This window comes from Xyrauchen texanus, chromosome 8, assembly GCF_025860055.1.
Source record: "Xyrauchen texanus isolate HMW12.3.18 chromosome 8, RBS_HiC_50CHRs, whole genome shotgun sequence".
Lineage (NCBI taxonomy): Eukaryota > Metazoa > Chordata > Actinopteri > Cypriniformes > Catostomidae > Xyrauchen > Xyrauchen texanus.
This window is the reverse complement of record NC_068283.1, coordinates 41,877,493-41,891,271: the sequence shown is the minus strand read 5'-3', so window position 1 is coordinate 41,891,271 and position 13,779 is coordinate 41,877,493. Positions and strand designations below refer to the sequence as shown.

The 13,779-nt window shown below is 40.5% G+C and overlaps 1 protein-coding gene across 2 annotated transcripts in view; it reads left to right on the top strand.

Annotated features, from left to right (window-relative positions):
• Nucleotides 1-3,748: 3,748 nt before the first annotated feature.
• srl (sarcalumenin) overlaps nucleotides 3,749-13,779 on the top strand; it is a 36,906-nt gene continuing 26,875 nt past the window's right edge. For both annotated transcript variants that reach the window (XM_052131357.1, XM_052131356.1), the window contains exon 1: nucleotides 3,749-3,810. In XM_052131357.1, the coding sequence (XP_051987317.1) occupies nucleotides 3,753-3,810 (58 nt within the window). In that variant the 5' untranslated portion in view covers nucleotides 3,749-3,752. The remainder of the gene's footprint in view (nucleotides 3,811-13,779) is intronic.

Below are 13,779 nucleotides of genomic sequence, written 5' to 3'. Positions count from 1 at the left end.
TTTAGAAGGTGTGTGCGTGCGTGTGTGTGCGTGCATTTGCAATACACCTTTAAGACGTTTCCTCCAGATTAAATGTTCCTAAACATACATGAAGATGTACGTGTGCCATCTTGTTCGCACCGTTTGCTCCCGAAAGTTTTTCCACCCCTTTCAAAAATCAACCAGGTATTCGCACTCTTTGAAACTATTAAGTTTGCACAAGAATTTGATCCTGCCAAACGTGTTCATACTGTGACCGTATTATTATTGCTTCTGGACAGTTTCCTAATTCCAACCCCAAATAGCAGAAATAACCTCCTGCTGTTTGCTTCGGTTTTGTCTTTTACAGTTCATGTAAGTGCGATATGCAGTATATTCCCAGATTAATGCAGGGAGAGTGAATGTGCCTGTTCAGTCTGCATCTGTTGTGGAATGATAAGCTGTTAATCTCTGCTCTCCAAGGAAATGATGATGCTGAATTTAACACCATATTCCCGTCTGTCAACTCCTTTCATCCAGCGCTGCACGACTGCAATGGTGATGATGACCAGTGCTGACTCTGACAGACTGTTGATTTAATTCATTAGCTTTATTTGTAATTGGTATTTAATTGCTATAGGGTTATAGACACAAGTTTAAGATGAGCAGCAAAAAAGTGTTTTGTTTTGAATTTTTTAGATAATTGCATTTTTAATTTCTGAAATGACTTCTAATCGAATTAAATGATTAGTTCACCCCAAAGTGCTTTTTAGGATACTTTCTAGGCTTTTTAAGCTTTTAAGTGAGTCAAAGAGTGTGTTTACATGCACAGCTATGCTATAATTACCATTAAATATCACAATGGAAGGTCCCACTTTATATTAGGTGTCTTTAACTACTATGTACTCAAAATAAATACTTACAGTTCAATGTATTTAGTGTGTAACTACATGTTGTTCTGCATAATTCTTACAAGATTCACATTTGCTACTGAGGTTGAGGAATGGGAAGGTTTAGGAGTAGGGTATGGGTGCAGTTTGGGTAAGGGTTAGGGTTTGGGGTAACAGTGTAACTACAGATGTAATTAAAAGCAGGTATTTTAAATGTAAGTACAAGGCAAAAACACATGTACATAATGAGTACATAGTAGTTGAAGAAACAAAACTACTCTGCAGTTGCTAGGGTGTTCGGGGCGGTTGCTTATTGGCCCAAATGAAGAGAGCCCAGTCTCTATTCTGGTCCCTAAATATGTCTCGGCTCCCTCCTGATGTCAAATCCACATCTGTTCAACACACACAGCCAGTATAGAGACTATTTCAGCTCTATTGTGGTTTAAACTGCGTTCAAGTCCTCCTAATACGTTTGTACTTACGAGGTCAGAGGTAGAAACTGTGATGTAATGAGCATTCAAATGATTTTAGTTGGACAGAATGGGCACGTTTCGCAATTCTTCGTCTTTTTCACTCTCTGAAAAGGCATGAAGCTGCACAGTCACCAGTTTGCTTGATTCTTGCCATGCTTCTTAAATTGGCATGCCCCCCTCCCATCTCAGAAAATAGGCACTCCAAGACAATCTCGCTGGATTTACAACTTTTGGTGTTGTTCATGTACACTAATCTCATAAATATGATCATTCTGACGTGACTTGAACACACCATTAAAGGGTTAGTTTAATCAAAAATTACAATTCTCTCATTTCCTTACCATCATCCTATATATGTATGACTTTCTTCTACAGAACACACACACACACACACACACAAAAGATTTTTAGAAGAATATCTCTGTTTTGTAGGTCAATTCAATATCAGTGAATGGTGGCCAGACCAAAAATCTCCAAAAGCCAGCATAAAGTAGTCAATAAGGCTCCAGTGGTTTAATCAATGTCTTCTGAAGCTATCCAATTGGTTTTGGGTGAGAACAGACCAAAATACTGTATATCTTGACATCAACATCCTCCTTGGTGATCATGATTTCAAGCTCAATTACACTTCCTATAACGCCATATAGCTCTCTGCACATATTCCAATCACTAGGAAGTGTAATCGAGCTTGAAATCATGATCCTGCCTAGAGACTGCTGTCAAGATTAATAGTGAAAACTTTGTAATATTTTGGTCTGTTCTCACCCAAAACTGATTGGATCACTTCAGAATACACAGATTAAACCACCGGAGTCGTATGGATTACTTTTATGCTGCCTTAATGTGCTGTTTGATGCTTCAAATGTCTGGCCACCATTCAGCTGCTTTGTATGGACCTACAGAGCTGAAATATTCTTCTAAAAATCGTATTTTGTGTTCTGCATATGAAAGAAAGTCATACACTTCTGGGATGTCATGAGCGTGAGCAGGGCTGGACTGGGAAGAGAAATCGGCCCGGGATTTTACATAGCAACTGGCCCAAAAGTTGTTGAGTGGGGATTTTACATTAACATGTGGGTTGGGGGGTGTTCGCTGTCCTTTTCTGCATATCGCGATGCCGTTTTGTAAATGGTAATGGTAAATGGTCTGCAATTATATAGCGCCTTTTTAACCTTAATGGTATTCAAAGCACTTTACACTGTGACTCATTCACCCATTCACACACACATTCACACACCAATGACGGCAGAGCTGCCATGCAAGGTGCTAGCCTGCCATTGGGAGCAACTTGGGGTTCAGTGTCTTGCCCAAGGACACTTCGGCATGTGGAGTCATGTGGGTCGGGATTCGATACACCAACCCTGCGATTAGTGGCCGACCCGCTCTACCAACTTAGCCACAGCCGCCCGGTTTTGTGGTCCGTTCTGCATAACGCGCCAGCTCATTTTAGCTTATCGCGGCCTATTTGGTCCGTTTCGGGGCCCCAAAGTGCTAAATGATGAGCACTGCAAATCAAATAAGTTGCTATTAGCTGTTCCAAAATGTATGCGATCTTATGTAAATTTACTTTTTTTAAAAATACTTTTACTTCCATGAAGGAAGTCAGTTTCCATGAAGGTATCTTTACTTTTACTTTATACAACACAGATCATTTGCTCATCTGCAGTACGTCTGTAAGACGTTCCCTCTTGAATGTCAATAAGACATTCAGCAGATGTCTTTGAGATGTTTATGATTTAGAGTGTTTGTAAATCTGATCTTTCTAAGATGTTTAGCAGATGTTCATTAGTTTGCAATGCTTTCCAGATTAAACGATCTTAAATAGAAATCTTGGAGATTTGGTAATGAACCATTTATGACTTTACCCTGATAAAGAAAAGCCATTTAAAGTGTTTACATGTCCTCACATGTTGGCATAGTCGGTGAAACAACGTGCTCACTTTCAACTGCCATTGTATTAATATATATATATATATATATATATATATATATATATATATATATATATATATATATATTACATGTTAATAAATGCATATTACACATTTTAAGTGACTTATTTGATTGTATGCATCAATTTTAGTCTATTAAAATGAAATGACTTGTTATGTCACAACAGTGTTCACTTGTTATCCTCTAAACTATGCTTTCTCAGTTGTCAAAATTGGCACCAGCTGAAGTGCCAAAGCTCTCGTGTACAAACAGGCTGGTTAAGATGGACATCCACCCTTCATTAGATGTCACCCTTCAAGTGACAGTCAGCTGCTTGGGTGCATAGAGTGCCGTTTCGTCCCGTACTGACACGTATGGCACCAGCCCCTTCCAACCCAGCAGCCCTGTCTGTAAGACCACCCTCTTGGTGGTGCCCTCTGACCTTCTCTGCCTGGTATATATAGCCACTGAAGCTACCAGAGGTCTCCTGGCAGCCAATATGAAGGTCTTAGTCTCGCTCTACGTCTTTGTGCCCCTGCTGGTACTGGCCACAGCAGGTAAGAGCATTTCATTTGTTCTTAATTGTTCAAAAAGAAGAACTCAAGATAAGGTTTACTTTGTTTGAAGTGACAAATGAAGGACACTTTGTAAGATCTTCAACATAACTGGTCTTCTAGATTGTGAGCTAAATGCATCAACTTGTTTGTTTGGACTTGAATAGCTCCGTGTGGACTGGAGAAACTTTGGTTTGAGGGCAAATGGCATCAATGATCACATGCTTTTTGTCTCCTGAAAATAGAACAAGAAGATGAATACAAGCTGTTGGTACAGCATTGCTTGTTGTTCAATATATAGGCTTTTCTTGTCATTTCGACATGGTTTGCAGGAACTGTGGACCTTATGAATGAGTGAGGCATGGCAGTGTAAGTAGGGGGCATGAAATAGTCCTTAAAACTGACGGTCACCATCTGCTGGCGTCCTACACTGGTCTAAGCTATTTAAACCTGCAGTGTTCAGTTATATCTCTGGTCTCTGCACAAGTTATTCTAAGGACTCAGCATGCCCAAAGTAACAAAAAGACACTTCTAAATGATTAACGAATCCTCTATATTTTTAATTTGTGTTGTGTATTCCATAATAATGGAATAGTTGCTGACTGCTTCACAGTAGGGGAAATGGGAAGGGGTTGATTTTCATACAGTCGAAGGTTTAGCCCATGCATTGTGTGTCAGCTGTTGTGAGGCATTAAACCAGCTGATGGAAAGACCTAGAGATTGGGGATGAAAACCTCTCTGGCGGACTGTTTTTCTTGAGTAGCGAAATGTCCATTATCATCAAAAAAGTTATTTTATAATCATTTTTGCATTTTTACAGGTTGACAGTCATTGCTGAAACCAAATGGCTTAAACCAGCCTAAACTGGTTTGCTGGTCTTAACTGGTCTCCCAACCTGGGTTTTGGGCACTCGTCAAGATTGGAAACCAGATTGCTCACCAGCTAAACCAGCATGACAAGGCTGGGAGAGTAGTTAGACTTGCTTGCTAAGTCTAGAAAGCAGCTTAGGCTGATTTAAGCCATTTAAACTGGTTTGCTGGTCTTAACCGGTCTCCCAGCCTGGGTTTTGGGCACTCTTCAAGATTGGAAACCAGATTGCTCACCAGCTAAACCAGCTTGCCAAATCTGGGAGACCAGTTAGACTTGCTTGCTAAGTCTAGAAAGCAGTTTAGGATGATTTAAGCCATTTATGCAGGGTATAAAAACAGCTTAAACCAGTATAAACTGGTTTGCTGGACTTAACCAGTCTCCCATCTTGGGTTTTGGGACCTTGTCAGACTTGGAGATCATATTGCCAACCAGCTTGTCCAGGCTGGGAGACCAATCAGACAAACTGAAACCTCCTAAAAGCAGAAAAACTGTTGAGGCTTGTTTAAACTGGGTTTTTGTTTCAGCAGGGTATAAAAAACATCTTAAACCAGCCTATACTGGTTTGTTGGACTTAAATGTTCTTTTCACCTGCGTTTTGGGAACTTAGAAGGCTTGTAGACTAGATTGCCAACCAGCGGAAATATCTCAGTTAGACCTTAAACCTGTAATACTAAAAAAAGCAGTTTAGGCTGGTTTAAGGTGTTTTTAGAAGTATATAAAAAAGCTAAAAACATTTTAAACTGGTTTGCTGGTCTCGACTGGTTTCCCATCCTGGGTTTTGGCAACTTTTCAGGCTTGGAGACCAGATTGGCGACTGGCTAAACCAGCTAAACACCAGCGTTTGTCCAGACTGGGAGAATAGTTAGACCAGTTTTTTTTTTCCGGCTTTGAACAGAAAACCAGTTTTATATGGTTCAAGCTGTTTTTTCAGTAGGATATATATATCTTTTGATCTGTTGTTTTCATTTCTGCTGTTTTGTTGTTTATATTAGTTACTCTTATTCATATTTTGCTTATTCTAATTTGAGACTTGATTCATTTTAAAAAGGTTCCCAGGCTTTAAAGGTCTAAACCAGTTGCTCTCAGCCCGGTTCCTGGAGCCCCCAACACTGCACATTTTCCCATCTCCCTAATCAAACACCTGATTCAACTCATCAGCTCGTTAGTGGAGACTCCAAGACCTGAATTGGGTGTGCCAGTAAAGGGAGATCTGCATAATGTGCAGTGTTGGGGGGGCTCCAGGAACAGGTTTGAGAACCACTGGTCTAGCCCTTCCACCTTCAGCTATCAGACTTTAGCTTCGGGTGAGATTTCCGAGGGTTCTATAGCAGTTGCGTTACCCTTGCTCTGTCCTTGTACTCCACTTGGCCCAGTGTTGGACTTCATTGCCCAGGCTCCTGTCAGATGTCTAAGATTGGAAGTTGTCCTGTAACCGGACTCTGTCTACTAAAGATCCCCCATCCTCCTCTTCCTTTCTCCCTACCCCTCCCCTCCGTGCTACTCTCTGGGTCCAGTGCACAGCTGCTGTCAACCTGACACAATCGCATTTATTTATTCCCAGTGACTGGCCATATTAGGACATGCATTATCTCAGCAGGCGGGGCAGTGGCTATCTATGCCAGGCCAGCTCCATTAGTAGTTGTGTATATGCCACAAGATAGCACTGTCTCACCTTGTGCTCAACAACACTGTTGTGATTTGAGCTTTGTGCTGGGCAGCCCTCATGTGCCAATGGCCTCAAATGGGCAACAATGTCGCTCTTTAGATAATCATCATACAACTGTCGAACAATAGTTAAACTACATTTTGACTGTGGCTAAATATTGCCTCCTTAGTCATATTGCAACAGTTCCAATGTGAAATGGCCACTGAGTGGCACTAAAAGCGAGTTCAGTTTTCCCTCAAACCGATGGAGTTTTTTAAGGTTATTGCTCTATAAAGATTTAAATCAACAGAACCCTACAGTGTGTCCCTACCCTAAACCTTAAAACTAAACCTAACCGACAGAGTCATATAAAACAAATGTGACATCAATAACACAACTTCTGAAGCAGCCACGTCATTTTGTGGTGCTTTTACGATTACGATACTCTCCGCTCACATCTCGACTTGCGAATATACGTTTTTTGATGTTGGATTTTTTTGATTATTGCATAATAAGCCTTTTGCGATTACTAAATAACCATCCAATTGAGGTTATTTGATCTAACTGTGTTTATTTGAGACAACCGTAATTATAGGGCATTCAAATTCCGATCACATATTAATGTCTAAATAAGGGAATTTGAAGCGTATATACTGTATAAATGCCATGAACGGCATGTTTGTGTATCATTCAGTTGAACTCCGAGTCCGAGCGTCACTGAGCCGCTCTGCGGAGGTCAACCAGTTCCTGTCCTGAAGAGCGCGAAAAAATAAACATAGAATATCAACAAATAAGTATAAACTTTGATAGTGAGTGGAGAGTGCTCCCGTTTCAATTTAAACGATTGTGTAATGGCAAATGTTCCTGGTTCATACACGCTGTGTTAAGGATATGTGGTGACAAAGAGGAGACACAAGCTATTTATGTGGTGATAAAATAATTATATAAAAATCTCAAAGGTTTTGCTTCATGGGGAATAAGGGCTTGTAGGTTAATCAGAGCATTAAAATAACATGTGAAAGTGAAGAAATTAGAAAATAAATATTTTCGGTTGCGTAATATAATAAAATATATATATATATAAAAATGACATTTGCTATGTAAAAATGTATATAATATAAGACTTCAAAAAACAAGTGTACATGTAAAATTTACCAAAACTAAAGTTTACCAAAAAGAGAGATGTATTTTAAGTATTCAGAAATATTTTGGTATTTAAAACATTATTTTTCATGCCATTTATACATATTTAAAAGCTTAAAAGGAAATCATAGTTTATTCCAATTGTATAATTTGATTTATATATTTGAAGTTAAATATGTAAAAATGACTTCTCAAGGTGCACACATGCTGAAAAAAACATGACTTAAAATGTTTTTAATTTACGTGACAATTATTTGTGAAAGCTCTTAACGAGACTGTGACAGGGCGGAGGGCGGGGCCGGGTTGTGATTATACACACCTGGTCCCTTATCAGCCTCCGAGAGGGATAAAGGCCGATTGCGGACGGACATGTGTGTGTTTGTCTTTTGTTTAAGTTAATCATTAAAATATTGTCTATTTCGCCAGGCCGGTTCTCGCCTCCTCCCATCCATTGAACTGCTTTACAGAGACAATTATTCGTCACAGCCCTACAACAGACAATTAATCGTCATAATCGCAATTATTTGTTTGACAATTAATCCTCAGCCAAATTTCATAATTATGACCGCCCTAACTGATAATCTTTCCTTATACTCATGATTTGTGTGAAATGGAGTAAGACATCGTTGCTTTAGCGCCGCTAGTATTCAGGAAAGGTATATAAATATGTTTCTATGAGACCAATAAGTGCCTTATAAGTTTATCTTAGTTGTCTTTTTGCTAATTGGTCGTTAAACAACAAATCAAATAACGAGACGAGTAAATATCACAATCTTTGACTTTATCAAAATGACACTGGTGCAAATCAAAGAGTTCACTTTAGCATCTTTATTTGTGAGACACATTGGGCGGCTGTGGCTCAGGTGGTAGAGTGGGTTGGCCTCTAATCGCAGGGTTGGTGGTTTGAATCCCGGCCCACACAATTCCACATGCAAGTTCTTGGGCAAGACACTGGACCCCAAGTTGCTCCCAATGGCAGGCTAGCACCTTGCATGGCAGCTCTTCCGCCATTGGTGTATGAATGTGTGTGTGAATGGGTGAATGAGTCACAGTGTAAAGCGCTTTGAATACCGTTAATGTTAAAAAGGCACTTTACATTTATGCATCCAAAGCGACTTACAGAGCCCTTATTACAGGGACAATCCCCCTGGAGCAACCTGGAGTTAAGTGCCTTGCTCAAGGACACAATAGTGGTGGCTGTGGGGATCGAACCAGCGGCCTTCTGATTACCAGTCATGTGCTTTATCCCACTACGCCACCACCACTCCAGACAAATTTACCATTTACCATTAAAACACAGTCTTTTTGTCTCTACATACCTCTGGTGGCACGTGAAGCTGCTATGTACCTCATGCAACCCAGTAAGTCATAGTTACTACAGCAGTACCGGACAGATCCCCCTTGGTTTTAATCTGTAACAAGAGAACAAATGGTTCCCTATGTACATTTTTTCATGCATATGATAAAAGGAGTTACATTTCACCATAGTCCGAGGGTTTATACCTTTTGCTGTCTTCTACTGCACAAACTCACTAACAAACATCATTGCTGAAGGGTCTCTCAAAGGTTGATTGAGTTGGGAAGTGGATTCAGTTGACAAAACATGCTCTCAGTCCAGTTGCTTTGTAGTATGTCAAAGGTTTTATGACCTTATGACCTGGCATGGCCATCTGTTCGGCTTTCAGAGGATCTCGCCTCTCTCCTGTTTAGCTACATCAAAGCGTCTTTAGGGTGACACGTTTTCTTGCTTTGCAAGGATATAGGGGCCTGTTCTTTATTAACATTTGTGTACTAAATTATGACACAATTCAAATTTTGGGGTGAACTATTTCTTTAAAGGTCAAAACATCGGTATCATTGGCTTGTCCACAACTCCTCTATCAAGTAGCTCGTAAGTGTGGAGAAAGTCGTTTGCATTGACTATGCATTTGATACGGGTACTCACTGAGAGTAAGGGCTCTCCCCACCTTTCAGTAATGCAGTACAGATGGCATGCGGTGCCCCTGCTCCATTGGGAATCCCCTCGGACAGGAATTGTGGGACAGGCCGCCAAATACTGATTCCATAAAAAGAGATAAGCTTCAACACTAAGGTCATGCAATGTGGCTTTATAGAAACGAGTCATGCCTCCTTCAGTCCTCCTACCCCACTGTCCCCAGTGTCCTAACTCTGATACCCATGATTCCTCTGTGGAATTACCACCCGGTTACAATCCCTGTTCTCAAATTCAAAAATGTGTCACACCAGGCACTGCCATTTTGTGTCGTGCTATTAAAAGCTTTGAAGTAAGGAGTTAAAAACAGCACAGAAGAACTTCTGGAATCCTTTTCTACTCCAAAAATATGTTCCCTTTTTAAGATTGATGTTTGATCTTGGGTTTTGAGACATGCTAGGAGTTCATTTAGATTCTTTGGCATTGATTGCATATATGTGAAAAGCTGAAGGTATCGACTGGGCAGCCCTGATTTATGAATACCATAATATGCACTATGTGTGATTATTCATTTTGAAACTATTGATTTCAGTAATGTCTTTGAAAATTAGCCTCAATCTTCTGGTTGACAGAAGTCGAAAATCTTGGCACCTGTTGCTATTCAGTTCCCTCAGTGAAATACATTGCACAGATAACAATACTGGGATGGATGGATGGATGTATGGATAGATGAACAGATAAATAGCTAGTCGGATGTATACCTGGGAGTATCTATAAATACCATGATGATAATGGAAATCCTACAGTACCATGGTACAGTATAGTTACTGTACCATGGTTCTGCCACGGTACATTTTTGTAATAGTAGTTACAATCTAAGCAGTGAAAGTTTGAGTTTTGAGAAGTTTAGCTAGTTTGTAATTTAATACTCTTAATCCCAATGCAGCTTTGTTTAACTGGAAATCCCTTGGCCCATTTTAAAGGTTGTGTGCACCTCTCCCGTGCTCCTGGTAAATCCGCTGGGTTAAGATGGGGCTCAAGGCTCAACTGCCTTAATGATGTTCATATTAATTCAATTTACCTCATGCATCTGCCAAAAAATGGGATCGCCAGGCTTTATTACACCAAGGAACATACCTATGCGCCATTGGAAACATATTAGATCATTGGTATGATGTTACAGTATTACATGGCTAGGTAGAGATTAAGCAACCAAAGTTGTTTTAGTAATTGCTTGCTGCTCAAATTAAAATCTCTGTTTGTGTTTATGGAATAAATTATCATCATATAAAAAGCCATCGAACAGTCTTCCTAATTAGATACAGTGACGTCATCCACTGTTATTGGAGAACATTAAACCTGTCTCAATTTCCCCCCCAAAGCACAAATGTGTGTATTTGATGAATACGCCCCAGACTACAGTAGTCCGGTCGTGCATTCCAACAGAATGAGCTATAGCAACAGCTGTGTTTTTTCCAAAGCTACCATCGCCAGGCGACAAGCTCATTGAACGTCCGTAGTCTCTGCGACAGATGCTAGTTGTTTGTGTTTTTGTCCTTCCGGCATGTACAGGGTTAAACTAGAGCCCACTATTCATTGACGGACTTCATGTTAGCCTATCCATGTATCTGCACATTAGCAGTTATCAAAGATCCCTGCATTTTTTGAAGTTCATACATTTAAACACCTCGCTGCACACCTTTTGTAATTTTAGCGCCGTGCTGAGCTCAACATTACAGCGCAACCCTTTGGTGCTGAGAGCTGTGGCAAAACAATGTGCCATCATGTTCTGAGGGACGTGTCCTCAGCAGGCTGGAGAAATGTGTGAAATGCTTCGCTGTAGATTTTGAACACAATGAGAGGTTTACAGAAACTGAAATATAAATTAGATATGGGAAATCTTGAGATCTTTGTTGACCTTCTAGGTTGGCTTATCTTCAGATTGACTTCCAGCATAAGCTGGTAAAAACCAGGCAGAAGACCAGACTGGGTTGACCAATTTAGGTTGGTTCAGTAGGGTATCTGGTCCAAGCTGGGTATTTATGGGTCGATAGATGGTCCATGCTGGTCTGGACGGTTGACAATTTAGACTTCCAGTAGATGGACCTGGTTGACTATATTGGTCAAGTTGGTAGGGACTGGTAGACCACCTTCAACCAGCAAGAAACCAACTAACATCTTCCAGAAGCCAGCTTGACTAGGATAGTATGAGGTGGGTTTTTTTCAGCAGTTTATGCTGGTTATCCAACTGGTGGACCAGCATAGCCGGTAGACGCTTTTATCCAAAGTGACTTACAGAGCCCTTATTACAGGGACAATCCCCCTGGAGCAACCTGGAGTTAAGTGCCTTGCTCAAGGACATAATGGTGGTGGCTGTGGGGTTCGAACCAGTGTACTTCTGATTACCAGTTATGTGCTTAGACCACTACACCACCACCACTCATTTAGAGTTGCCGCAATCTATCTGCAAATTCACCACTCGTTATTTTGACATGCAAATGAGCTTTGCTGCAAATTCTTCATAGCTGCTGGTCCACCACAACCGGTGAAGAGCTGCGAACTTCAGGCAAACATTTGTGGCCAATAGCAAGCTCATTTGCATGTTAAAAAGTGTGAGTGGCAAGTTTGCAGGAACCAAGGATTCCTTCCTAGTTAAGCTAGTAAAGAAGATCAATAACCCCCAAATAAATAGTGACAACTGTTTAGCTGTTTGTTACTCATTGCAAACAACTTGAACCCCTTGCTCATCTGATCTACCTGAGAAATCAGCCTCAACTGAACTGTAAGTATATATCGTGCTAAGATGTAAACGGATGCTTGGCTCTTCAGTATCTTGGCTGCCTCACATTCACAGACGGTTTTTACATTTGTGCTGATGCTGGTTGATTAAGCATTTATTACTTGAGCGGAGTTATTTCAGTCAAGGTTCACAGCCAACTAGGAAGGCTAATGTTTCCCTAAACAGTTTTCAAATAAGTAAATAAATGCCAATGGACACCTGAGAACAAAATAAGTAGGCCGTTTAACTCTAAGAGCCACTAGGTGGTTTGTGGAAGGGTTGACGCCAGTACAGGGTTTTCAGGAACAGGTACGAGGTGACTGCATGCAACTGAGCCAAACTAGAGATTTCCTGACAATCTAATAGTTGTTTCAGATCACTTTCACTGTATGCAAACAAAGACACTATAAATGTGAATGTTAACTGAGGCTAACATCTCCATGGGTCTGTGTGGTAATTAGCTGCAACGAGAGAAGGAATGCTAGCAGCATTTCCCATGTGTTTGACTCCGATTTGACTATTTCTGGGCTAATAAAATGGTATCCATCACTGGCTGTGAGCTTTGTGGAGAACTATGGAGACTTTGATGGTAAAATACTTGGAGCATTGTAGAGCCCAAATCATTCATAGAAAGTTTACATTAGGAATGGCATTACTTATTTAGTTTTTCTGCTATGTTTAAAGTTGGAAAGTTATGATTGGAATTAAAAGCCAGCCCTCACAAAAAAGTACTGTGGTGCTACTATGGCACAAAGATCTGATGGTAATAACATAGTACTTTGATATTTACCATGGTGCTGAATGATTATCATATTCTGAGGTACTGAAAATAATACCATGGAACTGCTATGCCTTAGAAAAAAGTACCACCACACCACAAAAATCCATGTTAGTACCCCAATCTTTGTCTCAATCCCCCCCAGAAACATCAGATGTTTCACTGACAGTGAAACAATCAAGGGGCACTCCTTCCCACCCCAGACTGATGGCAAAACAATCAACGTTGTTGATACAAGTGCCCCACCAAAGTTTGTATCCTAGTACCGCCCCTTGCCGTTCAGCAACAGAGCCCCACCGCTACTGGGTAATCACAATCACACCAAAAATAATATTTCACCTGAATTGTGAGATTGCAGGCTTCATTGAATGTGTTCATTCAAGAGAACATGTAGTGTGAGATAATGGCAAAACAACATGTCTTTCGATTGCATCATGTTTGCTGGCTGCACTCCAAAACAAACATAAAGTGTGACTAGTGTAGTCTGATTCATGAGCAAATGACTATGATGGGTTGGTTCTTTTAATGAATCACCCCAAATGACACACCAATACACTATTGGTTTGACTAGCCTAATTAGAACCAGACAGAAGACATGAAGTATTCCATAGAGAAACAAGCATAGAAAGCAGTATGAACACAGAGATGAGAGGTGAAGCCAAAGCAAGTAATCCCTTGAGGTGTGAAAATGTCAATCAGGAAGCCCCTATATTTAACCCCATGTGTAGCGGCATACTAAAACAGAAGTCCAGTTCAGCCATACAGTGGCCATAAAATGTAATGTGGTCTTTTGGCACACAAGGACAGTCTTGACGGGCAACCCC